The sequence below is a fragment of the Centroberyx affinis genome, unplaced genomic scaffold (genome assembly GCF_046629955.1).
Source record: "Centroberyx affinis isolate AG114_WGS23_722 - 3 ecotype Tasmania unplaced genomic scaffold, CSIRO-AGI_Caff_v1 ptg003959l_1, whole genome shotgun sequence".
Lineage (NCBI taxonomy): Eukaryota > Metazoa > Chordata > Actinopteri > Beryciformes > Berycidae > Centroberyx > Centroberyx affinis.
The window spans coordinates 262,250-285,617 of record NW_027281781.1 but is presented as its reverse complement, the minus strand read 5'-3'; the positions used below and the strand labels follow the sequence as shown (position 1 = coordinate 285,617).

Genomic DNA, 23,368 nt, shown 5'->3' with positions numbered 1-23,368 from the left:
GAAAGTTATGTGGCCTTCAAAACTGATAATTAACTGAGCATTTTTCCCTCACTGCTAAAATTCAGCCAATGGCTATTCGTTTTTAAAAACAATGTTTTGAAAGTGTGACAGTATCTTAGTGATCAATATGTTTGAGTAGAAAAAATGGAGGATTCAAGCTCTTTTCACACTGAAAACATATTCTAATATTAGTCTATCCAGGTTTCCCACCCCAGCCCTGGGCTGCCCTGGGCTTATAAAATATTTTACCTCATTAGGGCAATGGGTCAAATGTTGTAGAGTAATTGGTTATTCTTGTGTCCTCTAAAGGGTCCATTTTGCATATGTGTGTGTGTGTATGTGTGTCTGTGTGTGTGTGTGGTTGTCATTGTAGTATGTCAAATTTGCTAAGATTACTTCAAATCAGTCTTGATCCTACATTGTGAAAATCCTGTAACATACATTTAAAGATGACCAATGGAGTTATGTTTACATCTATAATTTTCACTCAAACAGACAGAGAGTATGTTGTTCGGCCAAAATGACTATGCTGAATAAATTCATTAGCTTCTAAGACATTCAGAAAGTTAATTTAAGTTAATTTTTAATGTTTACAAGGCTACAATGTTCACATCCCGATCTCAGTGCAGCGAGAGAGAGCTTGGAGAGGAAGCTCCGCCCCTTCATTTGATTGACGGCCTAAATTGCAGGCGTTTCAGGTAACAATACCAGCTATCCATTCATCCATAAGCACATCACAACTAGTACTAGAGTTGATAAGATAGCCACACAAGTAAGATAGCTAGACTAGCTAGGAAGCTAACTTACCAGTCGAGTAAGAGGAATGCTACGTCCGCATCAGTGCAAAATGCATTCTCTAACTTTAATCAACCGATCCAAAGCTTCTCCAGTATTAATACGGTGTCATTTGCTCAGTAGTGCCAATATTTTAACTTAGTGTCCAAAAACTCTGTTGGTCATCTTTAGCTTCTAGGAATTTAAAAACTGTCACATCATACAGTCTCTGGACTCCTCAAAACAAACAGTTTTGACTCGACATAACAGGCTTTAATCTTTGATTGTTTCAAAGCTTTGAATTTGTTGGTGTTACTGTTCAGCAGCCTGGAAAAACCACAGTCTTCTCCACTTGGCCACTGAGCAGCTCCACTGTAGCAGTGTGATTCAACCGATGGTTCAAAGGGCCCAAACCACTGTTGACCATCAATTCTGTTTCTCCTCACTTAGTAGCTGCTGTTGCTGTTGTCTGGAAATATTAAAACCGGACAAGGACTAGAAGACTTTTGGAGTTCTAGCAGATTCAATCCACATTTAACAATCAAATCCTCTTGTAATTAGGGATGTTGTGCAGTTTAGCCACAGTTTACCATCACTTTTAGTATATATCATAATAAACCATATGAAGTTATATGAGGATAGGGTAATTTAATGACTATGACATAAATTAATGCTTTTTCTGAAAACATAACTGATTTTTGTTTATATTGGTGGTTGTTTGCCTTATATTGATAACTGACAGTTTTCCCTTCTTTTTAGTTACCACTGCACCACTGGCTTCAATAGTAGAAACGCTGTCCTGAGAATCTTAACTATCAAACGTATATAAACATACACTAACAACTGGCCGAATAGAGCAGAACCTGTAGAGGTGTGTATTTAGTTGAAGCTACAGCTGTTCGTCTCTCTCTCCTCTCCTGGCAGGCGCTGCTGTGTGAACGATGCGCGAGCGATGGCTGACGTCGAGGCCACGTACGCAGACTTCATCGCCTCTGGCAGGACGGGACGAAGGAACGCCATGCACGACATCCTGCAGAGCCCCACCGACCCCGAGGGACGCGAGCTGCCCCTCACCCTGTCCCTGTCCCAGCTACACATCAACGCTGGAGGGGGAGGTAAAGTACTGACTGGTCCGAAGCTAGATCAGGAGGCGAGAAATTAAAGTCTTCAACGCTCACACACTCTAAAAGATCAGCAATGCTGACTGTCCTTCGAGAACGTCCCAAAGCAGTGCGGACTGTCTCCGATCTTGAAAATCAGTCACGATGGTCCAATTGGGGGTATAATCGAGCTAAAAGTCATCTAGTGTGTCCCCATCTTAAGTCTTCTAGTGTGTCCCTAGCTTTAGCTGAGGGTGAAGTTCTTCAATATGTTGTTAAATCCACCAAGGTGAGCCAAACCGTGGTCCAGAACGGGTCTAACTACTGTATCTCTGAGCTAAAGTGAGGGTTAGAAGATGCCAGGGTGAAATGTTAAGATAGCCCAGGGTTAAAAAGGTACTAAAATGCTGTTAACCATTGGCTAAGTGCAGTATGGAAAGGGCTTCAAGGTTCTAAGGTTTAGTGCTACTGTTGAAACTCAATGACATTTTCTCTTAGTGCTAGAAGAGAGGATAGAGAGTGCTTCTATTGGGTTTCTGTGTAGAGGAAGCTGCTCTTTGGTTTAGGGTTGTTGCATTCAGTGAAAAAGAAGGAACTCCAAGGCTCTCTTGCATAGCTAGTTTCAGACAATCTGTGGCCTTCTTCAGGGAGTAGAACTTCAAATATGTTCTTGTGCCCTAGACATTTTTAATGTTTCTTTGTTGGGTGCTGTGTTGGCTCTGGAGAGATAATAAAGCTCTGATTCATTTGCTTTAGGAATTGGGACAGTCTAACAGTTTTGCCTTTGCTTCAAGGACTCTATTCATTGATGACATAACACATTCATATAACAGTCATATAACATCGGCATTGTGTAATTAGCTCAGCAAGCTAGATCTCCCTCAGCAAAGTCTCAGAAGGACTGATTGTAATCGAGTCAGAACTTTGGGACCAATTCAAACAGTGGCTGTTGGTGTGTAGTTTGCTTTCCAGAGGGAGTTACAAAGCTGACCGAGGTCTTGAATATTTGGTTCAAAAAGGCAGCGCTCCTCTCATAACCAAACCTCAACTACACCTGCAAGAGCCTGGCTAGGACCAGGACTTAGTTTTTCCATCTTAATATTGACGTCCATAAGTCACATTTTCCACGTCTTCTCCTGTTGTCCGCAGATGGAGACGACACCGAGGACAGCCAGAGCTCCTCCACCACGGCCCAGAGGGAGGCGGAGCAGAGGAACAGCTAACCCGCCGGACGCTCCTACCGGCGGGCGGGCGGTTGCCGGTTCGATCCCCGCGGCCACGGAGACGTTTCTCCGACGCGAGCTGGTGACCGGAGGGTAGCCCGCCACCGCCGCCGAGGTGCCCATGAGCAAGGCACCGAACCCCGGATCCACTGTAGGGGCGCCGTGCCGTGCTGTGCTGTGCTGCCGAACACCTGGCGCTCTGACGTCTGTCTGTGGCTCTGCTATGCACTAGAATAAACAGGCTGGTGTGTACTTCAGAGCCGGGGGAAGCGAAAAAAGACGAATTTCTGTTGCCCTTTGAAAGGGGAAGTGAAGTTTTTACTTTTAGTCTTATTTACTAACTACACAGGCCGGCCTAATGGGGATAACTGTAGAAATGGTTGAGAATAACACCTACCAGAGAGCTTGTGTAAGGTATTCAGTTTTGTTCTAGTGTGAGCCATTCGTACGACCACTGCAATGTACCGATGTTGTAATGGGCCACATTGGGAGTAGCATGTTTGTAGAGGTAGTGATGCTGATAGAGACGGAGCAATCTAGATTTGCAGGATTATATTAGTGCCAGTCAATGGCTTGTTCTTCCTTTAAATTGGCAATACTGTAGAGAGAGTAGGACTACAGAACCGTAGTGAACCTGGGCGAAAAAGCAGTTAGAATATTTAAATACTGGGCAAAAAAATCGAAAAGTACGCTTGATTTGTTCTGTATCTATAAAGTGGTGTGTTGAGGCTGTTGACGTGTTTGGTGAGAGAAATCAATTGCTCCACTAGTAGTCTGTATATTTGAAACCGGCCCATACAGTAGAAGGCTATGGTAAAGCACTGGGATGATGGTCTGATATTGTCCGTTTTACAGTGCTTTTTGTTTTGGACCACTGAAAATATTCCACAGCTTCACCAGGAATCCTATTTTCCAGCATGTATGAGTGACAAATGCCAGGTTTTGTCAGTTCTCTAACATGGTTAAAAAAAAAAAAAAAAAAAAAAAAAAAGGAAAAATAAGGATGAAGCCGTATTTTCTTTTTAAATGTTTATACTTTTTTTTGTTTTGTTTTTTACCTTTCTAATGAATCGTAATCATGAATCGTATGTAGAAACGCAATACTTGAGTGGAGCTAAAAAGGATTTCTTCCAGTAACTGTACCATGTTTGTGTGAGGTTTCTCTCTCTCTGCCATCGAGACTGAACTGGGTTGAACTTGCCATCGAACACCACGCATGCCAAAACACACTTTTAATACGATATGTATCTCATCGTTTTCCTCCCCATTTTCACCGAGTATAATCATTGGATATTGCCGCTTTTTCCGTGTCTCATTCTTCTTGTCTTCTAATTGAAATGTCTTCCTATAAGGGGAATTGCAATGAGGGGAATATAGCTCATTTTTATAATATTCAGTTTTCAAAACGTCCGCTGCCGTGTGACTGTAGTGAATTTCAGCGTCTGCTTCAACAACACACTGTTTAAACCCCAACTGTTCATAATTCAGCATGTAGAAATATGACATGTGCATGATTTTGCAAAATGTGTAGGTGTTTGTCTGATCGTCTATGACCATTTTTCTATTCCTCGTGCTGATTAATGTAGAATAAATAATTGATGACAGTTAAATGACAAGTTTACTGTTTTTTTTTTTTTTATTGTAGTTCTGCAACTCATCCAAGAGGCGGCACTGTGGGAGAATATATTTAACTTGACAACTGTAGCATGTATTGAAACTGTGGTGTCTATGAAACTGTAGTGTAAGATTAACACATGAAAACTTGCCTCTAACATATTTAATGGAATATCTTGAATGAGACTTATAGGTCTCAATTTCAAGATTTCAACAATGAATTATTTGATGAAAATATGTAAGAAAATGTGGCACCAAAATGTATGGAGAGACTTCCTCAAAGGGATTTGATTTCAGATATTTGTTGCTTTTCTTTCTTTCTTTCTTTCCTTCCTTCTTTCTTTCTAGTCAAATCCCACCTATGACACAGTGAACCCACTCTGTTATAGTTCAAGATCAACAATATTTCCCTATATGAGTAAAAGCTCTAAAACTCCCACTTCTACTATTTCTAAGGCTTGCCATGCATATCCCTGGCTAGTGTGTGTGTGTGTGTGTGTGTGTGTGTGTGTGTGTGTGTGTGTGTTGCTGATTATGCAAATAATCATTAGACAATTGTACCAGGAAGTTTCAGTAAGAAAGAAAAATCCCCGACCAGCTTCTATAAGTTCCTCATTCTAGTGGCTGAGTGTAACAGTCCATGTCGACCAGTTGGCCACTAAGCAAGTCAGTCCCTCCAGTCAGTCAGCCTGTCAGTCAGTCAGTCAGTCACTCTGATGAAAAACACACAGTGGAAACCTGAGGACTAAAAACCTTCGCCACAGTGGATCAACTATTGTCCAAACTGAGGATATAAGACAGGTAAGCAAAAAACACATGAGAAATGTGAATGAAGCCAGCAGACGCAGATGTGCAATAGTTCATTGTGCGATATCAGCGCAATGGGACTTGAGTGTGTTCACTCATACGCACAGACACACACACACACACATGCACGCACACGCATTGGTGTTCATTGGTGTGCATTTGTTGACATTCCATGGAGTCTGCACGCCTAGACAATGATCAGGATTGGGATGTAAAACGATTGTAACAGTTATAGTAGAATTACAGTAATCTGGGGAAAATAGGTAACTGTGAGTGGGAAAAGTAATCAGATTAAAGAGTAACTGCATTACAGATGTATTTAGATGTCTTATGATTTCTCTTTAAAAGTTAAAGACAGTTTCATGGTAAGATAACAGTGTGGGGTGATTTTATGAAACTTCAAGTACGATGCCGTCATTGAAATTACATTTTGCGTATTGGAATAAATCACCAGTTTAACTCCATATGCTATGGCTCATGGGGGGAATGCCATGTGACAAGTGAATGTAGTTAGATTTTGTGACTGAGTTGGATTCATATTCTGCAGAGAGTTTGGCTGCTAATCTATTATATCAGTGTCTGCATTGATATATGTGCATTGGGAAACATGCTAGAAGCTCTCCTCTCCTCTTCTCTTCTCTCTTTGGCTCAATCCAGCCCAATGACAGGCGAGAGGAGGAAGTGGGTGTGTGTGTGTGTGTGTGTGTGTGTGTGTTGGCTGCATATCTGCCCAGACCCTCAGTTTCCAGCAGTTTCCTGACTGTCAAGTTAAAAATATGACCTCAGTGCTGAACGAACCGCACTACTGTCCCAGAAACAAAACCGACAAACTGCTGCTTACAGTGCTTCGTCCTTCACTTTTTCTCCTTCGCTCCCTCACTCTTTCACTCTGTTCTGTCGCTTTACCACCGAACATCACGACGCTCTCGTGCTTTGTTTAGTTACTTTCAGTTCAATTCATAAACTCCTTTATTTAGACAAGGGGGAAACGCGCGCTGAGAGCAAGTTCTCTTTTTCAGGTGTGCTCTTTTGTCTGCTTTGCCCTCAGCTGTCGGTGCTGGAAACTGCTTCATCCAAAAGCTAGCACTCTTTGTTTCTGTTACTTTTCTGCTCAGTTCTAATTCAGTCGGGCTCAGTTCAATTCCAAAAACGTCATTTAGATGGATTGGACTGATGCCTGTGAATCTCTGCACTGTGTTTTCTGTGCTGGCCCTTAGGAACTGAATCTCCCTATTGTAGCATATACTATATACAAGTGTATAGCAAACTGAATTTCCTGGGGAATTGTAAATGCTATTGTATGGTAAACAAGGAGAAGTGTAAAAAGCAAACTTTCAGGTGTGGTCTCTCTAAAGTGTCACTTTCAGCTACTCTTGGAGGCTGATGGACGTTCTAAAAAACAAAAGGTTGTAAGACTTTAGGTTTATGGATTATTTTTAGATGGTGTTGTTTTATTGTGTCACTGCTGACTCCTAGACGTTGACCTTTGACATGCAACCTATTTTCTGATTGGTCTAAGTCCACTAAAGCGGCCATTTTGACTGAAGTGGCCAATTTGGAGAGGTATTTAAGATCTATTGTCCCTTTGTCATGTAACCCTGATAAAGGCTTTCTGCTGAAACACGTTGATTTTTATGTTCCAATAAAGACGTTTTCTTAGAGCCTCCATCAGCCTGTCTTTGTCTTTCATATTGTTGTTTAGTTATACTCTTTTGCTTATTGTCTTTCAGTTTTAGGCTGCTGAGTATACATACAGCTACATCTATCTTTCTGTTAGTTCTATGCATTGTGTCAGTGTTGGTTAATGTCTGCCATCAGAAATGTAAAAAGAAATCAACAAATATTTGGAAGAGGGCAACACTGCTCTGTTTGGGTAGAAACACTCTTGTATATTATGACTCCCCAACTCTTATCACTGAAGCCGTACTCTATGGATTTGAATAAATGGTCCATTTTCATAATCACCCACCACAAGCTCTGCACGATGCAATAAAAGACACGTTTTCAACTGGTCTCTTACCCTGTAAATCTTTACAATTCACTCACCCAGGAAACAACCAGGGAAAAAACACACTGGATTCTGGGCAGTACTTACTTAAGTTAAAATGCAAAACCTAACACAACACTAACAAGAGAACAACAAAATAGACAAGGAGGAAGTAGACACTCAACTCTTAGTCTGCAATTGGTCAATAAAGTTGAATTTTTCCCAGCAGGCAAAGTGGTTAAATATTCTCTATTGGGTCCAAAGTTTGAGGAAACCGTAAATGTGTCAGGTTTCCTCGAGGAAGACAACACAATAGCTTCTGCCGGAGGTCAATTCTGATAAAAATCTATTTTGACTATTCTGTCTAACTAGAACAAATCAGGACAATAACAGAATAACTGGCTGTGGGTCCTTCTTCCTGTCTGTCAGAATCATGAGAATAATAACATGAATCTTTGATGACCAGCATCCAGAATGACCAGGAATAGCAATAGAGACTTCTACCTGCATAGAGACTTAAACCCTTCTGCATATGAATAAGAATATGAATGTGTGTGTGTGTCTATTCATATATATATATATATTTTGTTGAAGACATCCCTTATGACCTTTCACCATAAAATGTGTTGGTGCTTTACTGTTAACACCACAATTTGAAAACTCATAGATGGGCTGAAAATGACGCATGTATGACTATACTCATTCAACAAGGGTGTGTTTGCATGTGTGTGTGTGTGTGTGTGTGTGTGGTAAATAGTTTTGTCCCTCATCTTCCCGAAAGCCTACCATACAAGTGACAGGGAGATGTGTGCTAACAGTGGCTGTGCCTTCCTCCTTTACGTCTATATTGCCTCCTGACTATACTGCCAGCGCAATGTGACCTGTTGTAACACAGGAAGTGTCTATGATGTTTCTAACAGAATGTGTGGTCACTTGGCAGTGTGTGTGTGCATGTGTGTGTGTGTGTGTGAGAGAGAGAGAGAGAGAGAAAGATAGCGAGAGATAGAGATAAGAGAGAGAGAGATAGACATAAAACTGAGACAATCTGTGTATGTGTGAGAGTCTATGTGTGTGTGTGTGTGTGTGTGTGTGTAGGTGTCAGTGTGTGTGCACATGTGTGTACGCTTCCTGCTGGTTGGTAGATAACAGCTGCGACTTGTATCTAAAACCACAACAACAAAACACAATATTACAGGAAACGGACTGCAGCAATCAACTTTTTATGACCAATCAGTTTTGCTATGAGCAAAACAGAAATACATGCAACTTAAAGACCAGGTGAAATAGGATGAGAGGAGAGAGAGGAGAGGGGGGATGATGATGATGGAAACCAATATTTTTCGACTGATCTCCTGATAGTTGATACTTTGTTCCGATATTTTGTATATCTTAATTCCTTCATTTTCATGCCAAAAAAAAAAAACACATTGCAGGTTGAGTAAAATCTAGTCCTCACCTCCATCACACTACTGTACTGAAAACCCAAAGAAGTGAAGAAGTGAAAAGTGAGCATGGGAAGTGGGCTACGTCCCTTCAAAGACACAACCTAATGGCACACTTTGGTTTTGCGGTATTTTCATTCGCACGGGTCGAAAAGCACAGGCCTCTGGCGCCTATGACGGCTGCGCATCAGCGAATGTGCAACACTGCGACTCACTGTGCTTTTATTCTCACTTCCCCACGCAGACAGGATGGGCTGCATGAAGTCCACGCTGAGCGAAGGTCTGAGCGGAGGTCTGGAAGGGAAGATCGGCCAGCAGCCTGTACGTACCGACCAAACCCTCTATGTCAGAGACCCCACCTCCAATAAAAAAAACGCCATAGTAAGTAGTCAGACACCTGGGCTGTTAGATGATACAAGATTGATTTTTTGGTCTTTCAACAAAGTGGGATGCCGCTGATCTTAGTCCAACGTCACACAAAACGAATCAAACATGAAAAAGTGAATCGGAAAAGGAATCACATGAAAAGGGAAAATCAAAGTTGTTACAGTTTTCCTTAATTCACATGCATTCAAAATGGATTAAAAAGTGTAAAAAGAAGAACACATGTGAACACATAAAAGTGACATGTCAATGAGGAAGCCTTCCCTTTTCTATTCAGATACAACCTTTCCCCCTTGATCTGGAGAAATACAGACTCAGACATTTCCTAATAAACAGCACTTCCCTCTCTCATACAGATGATTGCAATAGCCTATAATAGGGGAATTAATAGATGATGAAACCCGATGGAAATTCTGTAGGGTGGATGCAATGATGATGTCAGTTAAATTAATAATAATGTCAGATGAAAGTGGATAAATTGACACTTGATTAATCCCACATTAAACCTTCACATTTCTGTAATTATTTTGCATACTTTTTGCTGTTTCTGATATAAAACTATTGATCTGCCTGTGTAGGATAACCTGTTGCCTGGTCAGGTGTTTCAAAGGATGGAAGGTATGGGACCTTTCTTTCTTTCTTTCTTTCTTTCTTTCTTTCTTTCTAAATCATCTGCATGGTTTATCATTGGTTCACTTGGCTTCAAAAGATACATTTTTGGATATGTAGATATTTGAAATAAGTCTTCAGTACAAATGAATGTTATACAAGTAACTTTTTCTTACCAAAACTACACAGTACGGCTTTAACCCTCTTTCCTTATTTGTCACATTGCTGAGCTGCTATTGTTTGCAGATATTTAGCAAGAGTGGAAAGAGTTACAAATGTTCCAGTCAAGTAGAAATACTGTTACTTGGCTGAACTTTTACTTGAGTAGAAGTAAAAGGTGTGTATTGAAACAAAGTAGCTCTTTTGAAATGTAGTCAGAGGAAAAGCTACTTAGACTATGTTAAGGGATATAAACAATAAAATACTGACATTCATGCCATTATTTGATGTGTAATTTAAAAAAAACTGAAGATAGCATCCTCATTATTCAATAACATTACTACACTGATGTTTCTTTTGCTGCTAGCTAACCAACTAGCTAGCAAGGCTAGCAAACTAGCTACACAACAACCAGGCTAACACAAAACAATAACACTGTAGCTGGATGGACAGCTTTTTGGTTAATTTTTGTTAAGTAAGCCACTATCATAGGTAAATATGAACATTTAATATTACAGGTTAACTTACCACCACAAGTTTTAGCAGGGGTTTGATGCAAATACAATTCACAACAGGCCAGTTTCTGATGCAAATCTTATGGAGAGCCTACTTAAGTGAAAACATACTAGCATAAAAGTAAAATGACTTCAAAAAATACTCAAGTACAAGTACAAAAAAGCCCTTCTCAATTAACAAGAGTAAATGTAATTTGTTACTTCCACCATTGGTAGTGAATGAGGTATGTGGGCACTTCGGTCAGTAGTGAGTTTGTTTAAAGTGGGTATAGATGGGAGTTATTCCAGATGTTGAGCTTTTGATACCCACACACACACTCAACATCACATCCTGTGTATTGGTAAATGAGCTGTATTCATTTTGTTCTTACTGACATGTCAATAATCTATTTTTCTGTCTCCAGCAGAAAGTGGGGCTGGTAAAATTGTGGTCGGCATTTACCCCTATGAAGCCATGCACCCCGACGACTTAGGATTCAAGAAGGGAGAAAAACTTAAGATTTTAGAGGAGTGAGTGTCTGATCGATTCCACTTCAGAAAACCGTATTCATCATTTATCTACCGCATCATGTGGGACAGAAACCAATGATAAAAGCTCACAGATGCAATTTGGTTGAATAAATATATAATGTGGAACAGGGGCGATTCTAGGATCAGACCTTTAGGGGGGCTCAGCCCCTAATGAGAATGTGACATGCATACAGTGCCTTGCAAAAGTGTTCAACCCCCCTGCTAAATCACTCATTTCACTGGATAACAATTAATACATTAATATTTTTCTATATATGATATTTTAATTTACAACAATAATACTTTTAATGAATTACAAGTAAGTAACACAAGTTTTACACCACAAAATATTTTTTAAGAAAATGAAAAATTGAATATGCTGTTCGCAAAAGTATTCAACCCCTTTCAGTTTGGCAAACCTCAGTTCAATTAGGTACACAATGTTACCTTCAGAAGCAACCTAATTAGTTGGGTGGTGAATTGTAGTGTATAATAATAATGGTTCAGAATGAACAATCACAGATTTCAATATAATACACCTGTTTTAGAGAGGACCCTCAGTTAGTTAATAAAACCTGAGGCAAAGACTCAATCATAATGACCAGAACTTTCCAAAGTAAGTAAAAGATCAAGTTATAGCAAAGCAGATATGAGGAGAAATGTACAAAACATTGTTTCAGTCTCTGAACCACATGGGGACAGTCCACCATATCATCAAGCGATGAATGAATGTGGGCAAAACAGAAGCTGCCTTGGCATTATAACTATGTGGTCTTGACTACCTGTCCACTTTCTCACCTGGTTCTTGCTCTCTCTCTCTGTGCCGACTCCATCCTGCTCTCTCTCCTTCTCTCCTCTCTATCCTCCTCTCACCCTCTTTGTGCTGTCAACCAAAAGGCAAATATAACAACCAAACAGAATATTTATAATCTAATACCCAATTCTATCAGAATAAGAAACATTGTGACTACTTTAACTAAAATAATAAAGTGCATCAGTTAAAATCTCCCCAAAAGACCACCTGAAGACCTCATGACCTTGAAAAACACTTTAGAAAACTTAATGCTGTGATGCAGTATCAATAATTCAATCAATCAATCAATAATTGGAGATTTGTGCGATTTTGACAATTTTGACGATTGGATGACAAACACTATTTTCTGAAAATGGCTCAAAAAAACCCACTTATCTTCAATGTACCTGGACATCCCATACATTCTGAATGGTCTAGGTGTCTAGATTCTGGCTCTAGAGTTTCATGAGGCTGTGATTATCCTAGAGCTCACAATAGGTCATTTTATACAGTAACGTCAAGTTTTTAAAAAATGCTGTTATCACATTGAAATGGTTACTATGAGGCCATATTTCATCACACATAAATGCAATTGGGCTCTTTGGATTCATAAGAGTCTCAGCTTTGTAGCCATACCCAATTTCTACAATTCCATGACTGTTATAGGGAATAATAGGGAAATAAAAAAAAGGCGAGAATAACATCTTTTCACTGCATGCAGTCTAAAATCGCCAGTGATGTGGAACAATAGTGTCCTGAGGTAAAGTACCAGCGTACCAGGTGGAGACGCTGCTACACAAGATACAGTGGAAAAACCATGATACAGACTTCCAAAGTAGAAATTATTTACTTTTTCTCCTGGTGTAAAGGTTTAACTGCTCACATTTAAATGCAATGAATATGGGCAATTTTCCCAACAGCATCTTTTTCATGATCCCGTTGTTCCCTGTAGCCCACTGTGTTATCCATATTGATTGATTTGCCAATACTCATTCCTGCAAAAGCCATCATTGCCCGCCTCTGCTGCTTCATAATGTTAACTATGAATCATTGCCTCTTCGATCTGAGTCCCCCAGACATGTGCAAGTAGAGTAAATCAAAGTAAATTCAATCAAAGTAAAAACAAAATAATTGTGTTAAAATAAAGTGATATTCCCCAGACACGGCGAGTGGTGGAAGGCCAAGTCGCTGACGAGCAAGAAAGAGGGATTCATCCCGTCCAATTACGTCGCCCAGGCCGACACCATGGAAACAGAGGAGTGAGTGACTGCATCTGAATAAGTGACTTTTAACTTGACGATTTCACTTTTACCAATATGAAAATGAATAACAACAAATTACCTTACAGCTAATGTTTAAGTGGTGTAATGAAGGAGCTAATTATTTCCTGATTCTGGGTGCTGCAGGTGGTTTTTCAAGGACATCACCAGAAAGGATGCAGAGAGGCAGCTGCTGGCACCAGCAAACAAACCAGGGGCTTATCTTATCAGGGAGAGTGAGACATCAAAAGGTATGGAAATGAGATAGATATTATAGCATTTCACAGAGAGAGAGAGAAAGAGAAACACATTCACACACAGTTCCCACTTTCAATCTATGGAGTCCAAACTGTGTTCCTCCTCCATTTGAAGCGTTTCTGTTCCTTACTAGGAGTCAACTTGTTTTTCCTTGTTGTTCACCAGGGAGCTACTCCATGTCCATCAGAGATGTGGACGCCCAGGGGACAGATGCAGTCAAACACTATAAGATCCGGGCTCTGGATAACGGTGGCTACTACATCTCCCCTAAAATCACCTTCCTCGACTTCGGCAGCATGATCAAACACTACCACCGTGAGTATGACACTGTAACGGAACAGTTTGAATCCAAAATTAAATATCCTTCCTGACACCTACCCCCTTCGAAATGATTGCTGGCATCAATGTAAAACTCAAAATGTGTGTGTTTGTATGCTTCCCAGATCAACCGGACGGCCTGTGCCGCAAACTGGAGCGTCCGTGTGCGAAGCCCAAAGCTCAGAAACCGTGGGACAAAGACGCCTGGGAGATTTCCAAAGAGTCTATCAAGATGGTCAAGAAACTAGGAGCAGGGCAGTTCGGAGAAGTCTGGATGGGTGAGTACAGAGACGAGAAAAAGAGATATTTAACCCTTATTTTATCAGGGAGGTTGATTTGTCTTCTACTGTTGGCCACTGAGCAGCTCCACTGGAGCAGTTGGGGGTTAAAGGTGCACACACAGCAGTTTAACATCAATAAATCATTACCACTTTCATTTTGAGACATTAGTATAATTACTGTAAACAAACGAGACCATCAATGAGAAGATTGTCAGTCTCTACCGGCCTCTACACTGTATTTTACATTGTGTACCACTGGGTCGGTTTTGGAGGGAAATCTGCTGGATTGCTTTATGGCACAAAACAGGAAGAGCTAAACACTGCATTATTTACATATAGCAATCAATGATCCATAAAGTGCAAATAATAATATAAATCCAGTGGATGGATGCCTGGATGAATGAGAGAGTTGCCTTGGATTTTTTGTTACGATGACCAATAATATAAATCACTTGTTAGTCAACACAAATGACTCAGTCTCACCATGGGGAAGCAAGCATCATTTATCGGAATATTGGCAATATGGTGACGATGTGATTAAAAAATAGATTAAACTCTGATGAACTTTAGAAATTGTGGACACTGTCTGCTATCGTTGTGGTTAGCTACAACTCAGTGTACCGGTAACCTGGTAACAGTCAGTAGTGAGCAAACCAGAGTAGGTATCACTTCAACAAAATGCAGACAACCTTGTTGCAACAGGAAGAAACAGGGTTTATAGGACATAATGGTTTTAACTTTGAGAACCACTAGCACTAACAATTCCACTGGTGTGACAGAGGCTACCAGTCGTCTCAACCATGGTCTCATTTGTTTACCACAATTTCACCAAGGTATCACAATTAATTTGGCCATGACACATTTACATTTAACAGTGCTACATGTAGCACATTTAAGTACCTTGCTGATGGTTGAGTGTTTCCCCAAAATCAAAATATGACTTCCGTCTCATGTTATGTAGAAGATAGCTTCAGTTGACTTGTATGTTGATGTTTGTTTTTTGTTTTTTTTTATCAGAGTAGACTGCTTCCCTCTGAAAGTGTAATTCAAACATGTGGCGTCCTCTGGCCTAGGACGCTTACAGTAATAGGTAGATTAGGAACACTTGTCTCTCAGTGTTATCAGTGATACATCTATAGAGGAAATATGAGTGTGTCTGATGGGAGATTTGCATTGGAAGCTGGAGGTGGTGATCACACACCCACAGACACACACACACACACACAGGTAGGAGGAGAAGGATAACAGAGAAACTAAGATCCATTGCACTTCATTGCACAATTTGAATATTTGCAGAGATAGCCGCTTCCTGCTATTCACATACGTAGCAGGGATGAAAGGCTTAGTCAAGTGTTGCATTTGTAAACAACTCAGAACAACTCTAGAACAGTGGTTCCCAATGTGGGGTCCGGGGACCCCCAGGAGTCCCTCAAGGGGGATCGAGGAGGGTCCCCCAGGAAAATGAGGAATGGTTTAATTTCACTATAGTTGTCATCGTTTTTATTGTTTGTTGCAGTTGCGTTACTGAAGACATTTGAGGAAAATGAAAGTTGATGGTCTTGTGGATTGACATCATTGGATCCTCTTGACTCATTAGACAGTGGAAAAACACTGTGGGCTCACTCTTCCTTCTTGCCATCATGTGAAACTTTATAACTCTAACTTACTGATATCAGTGTCTATTTGGTTGTGTTTTACATGGTCCTTTATCAGAACATATTCAAAAACCAAAATGCATGGACTGCTCACACCTCCAGTTCTGTACTCTCCTCCTTGTTCTTCCCTCTAGCTGCTATCAGAAGACAGTCAGTTTTGCAAATATCCAAATGGTGCCACCAGCAGCCTATAGTCATTCTGTCCTCCTCCCCCTCCTCCTCCTCCTCCTCCTCCCTCACTCCCTCTTTCTCTTTCCCTTATCGGAAATTAGCCTATAGCATAGCCTTGTTTGTAATTCGTTTTAAGTGTTTCATGCTGATTGCCACGTTTATACATTGACAAGAGGACGCCACTGCAAATCTGCAATAATCAAATCTAATAATTGCCTGTAAAGCTGCACTTGGTAACTTCATACATTGGCAGTTTCCAAATGGCAGCGAGAGATAAAAATTTGAACTTAATACCCAGAAAAGAATAATAAAGGGGAGAGACAAAAGATCTAACGCTGATGAGTCCAGCTTTCTGTTTAGGAATTATTTCATATTTCACTCTTAAGTTTCGATTTGTCCCTTGCTGTGGGTGAAGGGTGTGGTCGTACATATTTGATACAAGAATTTTAGAAAGAAAATTACAGGGGATGCGACATGACACTGACATGATACTCTGTTGCAGCCTCACTTTATGATTTAGGCAGCTTTAACCATATTAGCACCCAGATTATTAGTCGTAATCACAAAAAACAATAATTATTCTAGGTTGCTGTTAATGAAATGCCTCTGCACTGAACAGAACGCTGCGTTTTCACTGCACCAGTAAGCAGACTGTGCTCTTGTTCCCCAGAGAAGTGTATGACAGTTGGTGTTTGCTCAGTGGTCACTGAAGCTTAAACAGCAATTGCACTGTTAACTTCCTGGTATCTGCTTGCAGACCTGTCAGACAAGTGTTTCTCACATGTTGCCAAGAAATTTACTTTGGGTTCTTTGTTGCAACAAACTCAGTGGAGGAATGGGGTGGACAAAAAAATAACCACCAATATACAGTAGGCTCCATTTATATACTGTATATATTATTGCAGAAGAGTGCTTTGGACAAGTATTTTCCCTCAATCGACTGCAATTGTCTGTTTACTCACTATATACGGTCATTTGATAATGGCTGTTTCCATTTTCCAAGGTAAATTTAGAATTTGTTCAAAAAGTTAGAGCTTAATCAAAATTTCCAAGTTTCCAAGTTACACATATCTATAGGCAATTTTGTTGCAATATGGAGGAAAATGCCTGCAAAACATTGTGACTTACTTAACATTAAAAATACATTTTGGAGGGAAGCTATATTAGTCCTTAAAGCGAATAGTCTGTCATAAACAGGTGATCACCTATGTAATGTTATCATTGTCAACAAATCATCAGACATTTTTTTTAATTTATTTTATTTAGAATGGTTATTCTTGAGTGAAATATTAGGTTTTTTACTAGATATTAGATAGTTTATGGTTTTAAAAGAAAAAAAATGAAAATAGTTCACGAATCCAGTCAAGAATACAACTCCAGGTTAAGTTAATGGAGTTAAGACGGACTGGAGAAAACACAAAAGTTCAATTTTTCCAATGTATTTGTCACTTTGCTGCCAACGGAGCCATCGTCCACTAGGGGGTGTGGGGTTGTCGCTTCGTCAAAATTGTCTCTCAAAGGAATGAATGGACCTCTGCCTTACCATAACGTAACAGAATAGTCAATTGTGAACAACGGTTTACACTTTGGTGACACTATTTCACTTTACGAGCTTGCCACTAGGCACGCTTTATGTTGGTTTGTCCATAAGAAGAACCTTTTTGGGGGACTGTATTCATAGACTTCCATTCACATTGGCTGCTCATTCACTTTCATTCACTTCTATCTGTGGCAGTTACCTCTACTGGTCAGTAATATTCCTTGTCTCCCCATCTCTCTCCTTCAACCTCTCTCTCCCCCCGTTTCAGCCTACTACAATAACTCCACCAAAGTTGCGGTGAAGACGCTGAAGCCGGGCACCATGTCCGTTGAGGCCTTCATGGAGGAAGCCAATCTCATGAAGACGCTGCAGCATGAGCGGCTGGTACGGCTGTACGCTGTCGTCACCAAGTCAGAGCCCATCTACATCATCACCGAATTTATGGCAAATGGTGAAGAACCTTTACATTTAAGCCATTTAGCTCACCAGAACAAGCATCCAGTGACAAGGAGTGCAAATAGGGGTTTCACATACATTCAAAGATATTGACATTTTATCCCATTTTGTCTCTTCTTGTATTTAGGGAGCCTACTAGACTTCTTGAAGAGCGAGGCGGGATGCAAACTGCAGCTACCCAAGCTCATCGATTTCTCAGCGCAGGTGATTTCCACACTGACTACAATACAGAAGAAATGCTTGCTTCCCTCAGCTTGCTCTTTACGCTGTTGCGAAACAGATGCTGTCACTTTTTCCACTGGCGAACTGAAAAGGAGGAACAGTAACTAAAAGTAAAGCTCTGTGCGCATTCATTGTTCCCAGCATAAAGTCCTGTGTGGCTCTGTGGGAAGAGCACATCGCGAAGGTCAGGGGTTCAGTTCCCTGTGTGGAGCAATTGTACTAACACACACAGGGCAGACTGGAGTTTTAGTTATAGGCTACAAACATTTCTCAGAGGCAAAGCTGCTCTGAGGATGGAAATAGCCGCATTGGTTGAGTTAAACCTCAGTGGGCGGAGCCAAAGAACTAGCTGGCTATGTAACGCCACACTGAACTGAACGGTTATTTCTGCCTCCTGAGCAGCTCTGCCTTCTAGAAGAGTTTGTAAAACTGTCTGAAACTCCAGTCTGCTGCAGTCTATGTTGGGTCCCAAAGTATTTAAGAATGCTGTATTAGTCAATAACTACTAGTTTGTTATTGGTACAGTGGAGTTAGTTAGGGTTAGTGAATGTTTAATTCATTGCCATTGTGTCCCTGAAGTAGCCTAATACAGAATTTGGGTTTGTAGCTTGGTTGCAGTTTGCAAAAATTAGGTTTCATTTAAGTTGATTTTTACTTGGATTTTTAACCTCTCCTCAGTTCATAATCCTTTATTTGCCTCATATATATAATTTAATAATCAGTCAACAGGGGCTTGTGATACACTTGTAAGTCTTTGACATATATTTACAAGTCATAGATTTGTTTAAAGACATCTCTACAGTTTTTCCACTGTTTAACTGAAGAAACGCACTTAAGGAGCCATTGCTGTATGTAAATTCTTATATGTTATGGGTGTTGTTTCAGGTAGTAGACTATAGATGCATATTCAATATTGATATCATTCAAGTACAGTACCATGATGTGATGTTTGGAATGTTTGATTTTTCAAAAAGGCATCATGGTGTACTGTGAATTATTTTTCCTGTACACCAGTTTTTCTTTATTTTTTTGGATTACTTTTTCCTTTCCTTCGCTAGTATGTTTTGATGAAGCCTGGGCTTACACTGGACTATGCACTGTATCATGTTGTGCTGTTGCAGATAGCGGAGGGCATGGCGTACATAGAGAAGAAGAACTACATCCACAGAGACCTGAGAGCAGCCAATGTCCTGGTGTCAGAGAGCCTGCTCTGTAAAATAGCTGATTTTGGACTGGCGAGGGTCATAGAGGACGACGAGTACACTGCCAGAGAGGGTAAGGTTGTGTGTGTGTGTGTGTGTGTGTGTGTGTATTCCCCCCATTCTTGCCATATATAAGCTTTTTCCTAAAGAGTTTTTCCCCATTCCAACTGACTCGACCCTGTCTTTCTGCCTGACTTCATGGATATTTGTGACACATCAACATAGAAATCCCCTTTTTGCACTGTAGGGCTTTTCACAGTGTTTCCTGAGTGCCTGCAGCAGAATACTTATTTGGGAAGGTCATTTTATTATTTAACAAGTGACCCAGATAGCTTTGGTTGGCCTTCTCTTCTTGCAGATTAAAAAGTGAGGTCAGTTAATGTAATTTGTATTAGAATGCCTTTGATTGCCTTAGATCCACGCACCAGTTCATTTCACAAGTCTATACAATACTGGTGGGAGAGAAAGAGAGTTGATTGCTGTTGTTCTATTGTAAATGTAATTCATGTAACTAATTACTAGTCTGCTTTGGCAATGTATGGAATCCCTGTGTGATAAGATAAGATGAAACTTTATTGATCTTTATGGGGAAGCAGCAGCACAAGTAATAGGATAAGAAATAAGAAAAATGGAATGTAAGCACAAAAGTAGAAAATAAACATTTCAACACAGATTGTAGATGAGTACAAGGAATGGGAAAGAGTATGGAGTACTTACATAGATGGACTTACTTACAATAATAGTCTAATTTAGTTAATTAAAGCAAAATTTGTCTACCTGAATTGTGACCACGTGTTATCTGTGGTGTGTGTGTGTGTGTGTTTCCTCCTGTGCCCAGGAGCCAAGTTTCCCATTAAGTGGACCGCCCCAGAGGCCATTAACTATGGCTCCTTCACCATCAAGTCAGACATGTGGTCCTTTGGAGTTCTGCTCTACGAGATTATCACCTTCGGGAAAATCCCTTACCCAGGTGAACATTAACTGGACTGGAGTCATTATTATTATTCTTCTGTCAGACTTTGATTTCATTTTCTGATTGAATAAACTGATATTATTATTAGTAGCATTGGTATTAGTAATAGTAGTAACAGTAGCAATAGTAGTAGTAGTAATAGTAGTTGTAGTATGCTCATAAATGCTTCTCTGTGCTCTCTGACATACTTCACACATTGATTATTTGCTTATCTATTTAAGTAATGGTCTTTGAAATGACCAAAATAACCAAAATGAGCTATTTTATTGGGCTCATAGTATTATTATGCTGTAAATCATTCCTCAGACATTTATTGCCATCTACTGGCCAATTTCATTTTCTATACTGCATGGAAACAGTTCTTTCATTTATTGCACAAATCCTACCTTGCAATGTCAGTCTGTTACGTACTACTACACCTACTACTACTGCTACTACTACTACTACTACACGTACTACTGCTACTACTACTACTACTACACGTACTACTGCTACTACTACTACTACTACTACACCTACTACTGCTACTACTACTACTACTACACCTACTACTGCTACTACTGCTACTACTACTACTACTACACCTACTACTGCTACTACTACACGTACTACTGCTACTACTACTACTACACCTACTGCTGCTACTACTACTACTACTACTACACGTACTACTGCTACTACTACTACTACTACTACTACTACTACTACACGTACTACTGCTACTACTACTACTACTACACATACTACTACTGCTACTACTACTACTACTACACCTACTACTGCTACTACTATTACTACATTTATTACTGCTAGTACTAATACCACTGTTTTTTTTTTTACACTTTATTGCTTTGATATCTGATCTAATCTTCACTACTACTACTAATACTACTACTAGTACTACTGCTACTATGACTACCACCATCTATTTCCACAACTATGACCTTTATTATTGAATGTAGTAGTAGGGTTACTACTACTATCAATACTACTACTGCTACTACTACCATCACTACTGCTACTACTAGACTTTGCATGTCCCCATGAACATGAGCTTACATCTGTGTTTGTGTGTTCCTGTCTCTCTCTCTGTATCATATATTTCCATATTCACGCCTCCATCTCCATGTGTGTTTACCACAGGTATGACAAAAGGCGAGGTGATGTCATCGGTGCAGCGCGGCTACCGGATGCCGCAGCCCGACAGCTGCCCCGCCGAGCTCTACGAGATCATGATGACCTGCTGGAAGAACAAACCGGACGACCGGCCCACCTTCGACTACATCCAGAGCGTCCTGGACGACTTCTACACCGCCACAGAGGGACAGTACCAGCAGCAGCCTTAGAGAGACACAGACAGAGAGAGAGAGACTGAGACTTAAAGAGAGACAGAAAGAGACTGAGAGAGACTTATGACAGAAAGAGATGGAGAGAGAGACAGAGAGAGAGAGACAGAGAGAGAGAGACAGAGCGAGAGAGAGAGACTTACAGAGTCCTACCCATACTTCCATAAATGCAATAAATACATTTCACATATACTTCAGAATATGTTTGGAGATATGCTTCAAAAATATACAAAAACAGATAAAAAGTATATTTTTAATGAATGTCATCTATGTGTACAAATACATTTTTGTATACTTGGAATTTTTTTTTGTTTTTTTTCAGAGTGGGTAGGGACAGATGGACTGTCTATAACTCTGTGTGTGTGTGTTTGTGTGTGTGTGTGAGAGAGAGAAGGAGAGAGAAAGAGAAGAGAAAGAAATTCAAAGATTGCATCAAGAGTAGTAGTACAGAAACAGATTCAAACTTATAAGAAATGGGTTTGGAGTGTGGGAAAGTATCAATTCTGCTTTCTTTTTTTTTTTACATTTTGACACTAGAGTCTTGTGACAAGACATTTCAAAAAAGAGGAGAATATTGACAGAATTTAGTGTGTTGCATTTCATGATGTGTGTACTGAGGGACTGAACCAATACCGGACTAAAGACACACCAGTAATTAATCAATCAATATCTATTGGTTCATTGGGAATGGAAGGACCGAGTATAGGAACGTTTCTGTCTGGAGAGACTGGTTGTATGTGTGAGCAATGTGGGAAAGTGGAGAAAAGGCTGATGCTGCATTCACATCATATGGAAATAACTGCTAGAATGACATTTTCTGTAGACTGTGGTCGCTTCTGATCAGCTTTTTCACACTGAACACACATTCAGTTAGTGATGATACATTTGAGTTCATGTTTTATACCGAACCAAACACTGAAATGTCACCCACAAACCAAAAATCCAGGAAGTAGCTGTGTCCTGATATCGCATTCTAAGAGCTGTGATCACAACATGACTTATGTGCTAAAAAATCACTCATTTTGGTGGTTTGATTTGAAATGCATGTATGTATATATGAATGTACTTGACTATTTCCATGATGGTGACTATTTTCAAGTAGGAAACTTGTATCTACTATCTTTGCCAATATGAAGTGAAAGCAGCATTACTCTATTTACATTTTGCGATGCCTCATAATAGCATTTTCTTTTGTTTTGGAGAGGGTTGTTGTGGCTATACATGTTTTATTTCAATATTAAGATACATTTCATAAGCTGCTCTAACAATGGCACTCCCTTCTCCCTTTGTAATTAACAAAAGCATACTGTAATTATAAGTGAATATAGTGAATAGGTTATATTTTTGTTGTTTCTATTGCTTGTTTCATCGACAAGTGAAGGGTTGATCGCCTGTAAAGTCAACTTCATATTGAAGTGCTGTAGCTAACCTTGCTTGTGCATTTTTTTCTTCTTAACTTTCTTTCAGTAAATGGTTACTCATCTCAAATACAACCAATGTTATTTTTTAATCAAATGTATATTATGCACTGAATAAGTTACATTAGGTTTAGCATTAGATGACTCTTGGTACTTAAGTAAAAATAACTTAACGGTGCTTAAATACCTTTAGGAGTCCCCATCAATTTATGCTGCATTTTGAACATTGGAATTAGTCAAGTCCACAATATGGAAAATAAGGATAATAAGCAGTGAAAAAAGTATTCAAGTTGTATATTTCTGTTTTTGTTTGCCTTTTGATGATTAAATATTTGTACTTTTTGGTGATGAT

General features: G+C 39.9%; 2 protein-coding genes across 3 annotated transcripts; both read left to right on the top strand.

The window, feature by feature from the left end:
• Positions 1–1,726: 1,726 nt before the first annotated feature.
• On the top strand, positions 1,727–3,097 carry LOC139663237 (cAMP-dependent protein kinase inhibitor alpha-like). The gene is made up of 2 exons (XM_071541856.1): positions 1,727–1,889; positions 3,024–3,097. Exons 1-2 carry the CDS (start codon positions 1,727–1,729, stop codon positions 3,095–3,097), a joined length of 237 nt encoding a protein of 78 aa, XP_071397957.1.
• Positions 3,098–5,388: 2,291 nt separating this feature from the next.
• On the top strand, positions 5,389–23,361 carry lyn (LYN proto-oncogene, Src family tyrosine kinase). 2 transcript variants are annotated; one of them, XM_071541855.1, is made up of 13 exons: positions 5,389–5,512; positions 9,192–9,328; positions 9,910–9,949; positions 11,022–11,124; positions 13,078–13,176; positions 13,324–13,427; positions 13,600–13,749; positions 13,878–14,030; positions 17,668–17,850; positions 17,983–18,059; positions 19,199–19,352; positions 20,118–20,249; positions 21,396–23,361. In XM_071541855.1, exons 2-13 carry the CDS (start codon positions 9,197–9,199, stop codon positions 21,596–21,598), a joined length of 1,530 nt encoding a protein of 509 aa, XP_071397956.1. In that variant the 5' UTR covers positions 5,389–5,512; positions 9,192–9,196; the 3' UTR covers positions 21,599–23,361. The 2 variants fall into 2 exon arrangements, with proteins under 2 accessions (XP_071397956.1, XP_071397955.1); XM_071541854.1 differs by having other exon boundaries at positions 11,019–11,124.
• Positions 23,362–23,368: the final 7 nt, after the last annotated feature.

Bases quoted from the DNA above. Each gene is read 5' to 3' on its own strand.
- LOC139663237 (XM_071541856.1), top strand. From the start codon at position 1,727: ATGGCTGACGTCGAGGCCACGTACGCAGACTTCATCGCCTCTGGCAGG. The intron at 1,890-3,023 runs GTAAAGTACTGA...TGTTGTCCGCAG, and splicing joins CATCAACGCTGGAGGGGGAG to ATGGAGACGACACCGAGGAC.
- lyn (XM_071541854.1), top strand. From the start codon at position 9,197: ATGGGCTGCATGAAGTCCACGCTGAGCGAAGGTCTGAGCGGAGGTCTG. The intron at 14,031-17,667 runs GTGAGTACAGAG...CCCCCGTTTCAG, and splicing joins GTTCGGAGAAGTCTGGATGG to CCTACTACAATAACTCCACC. The intron at 20,250-21,395 runs GTGAACATTAAC...TGTTTACCACAG, and splicing joins CGGGAAAATCCCTTACCCAG to GTATGACAAAAGGCGAGGTG.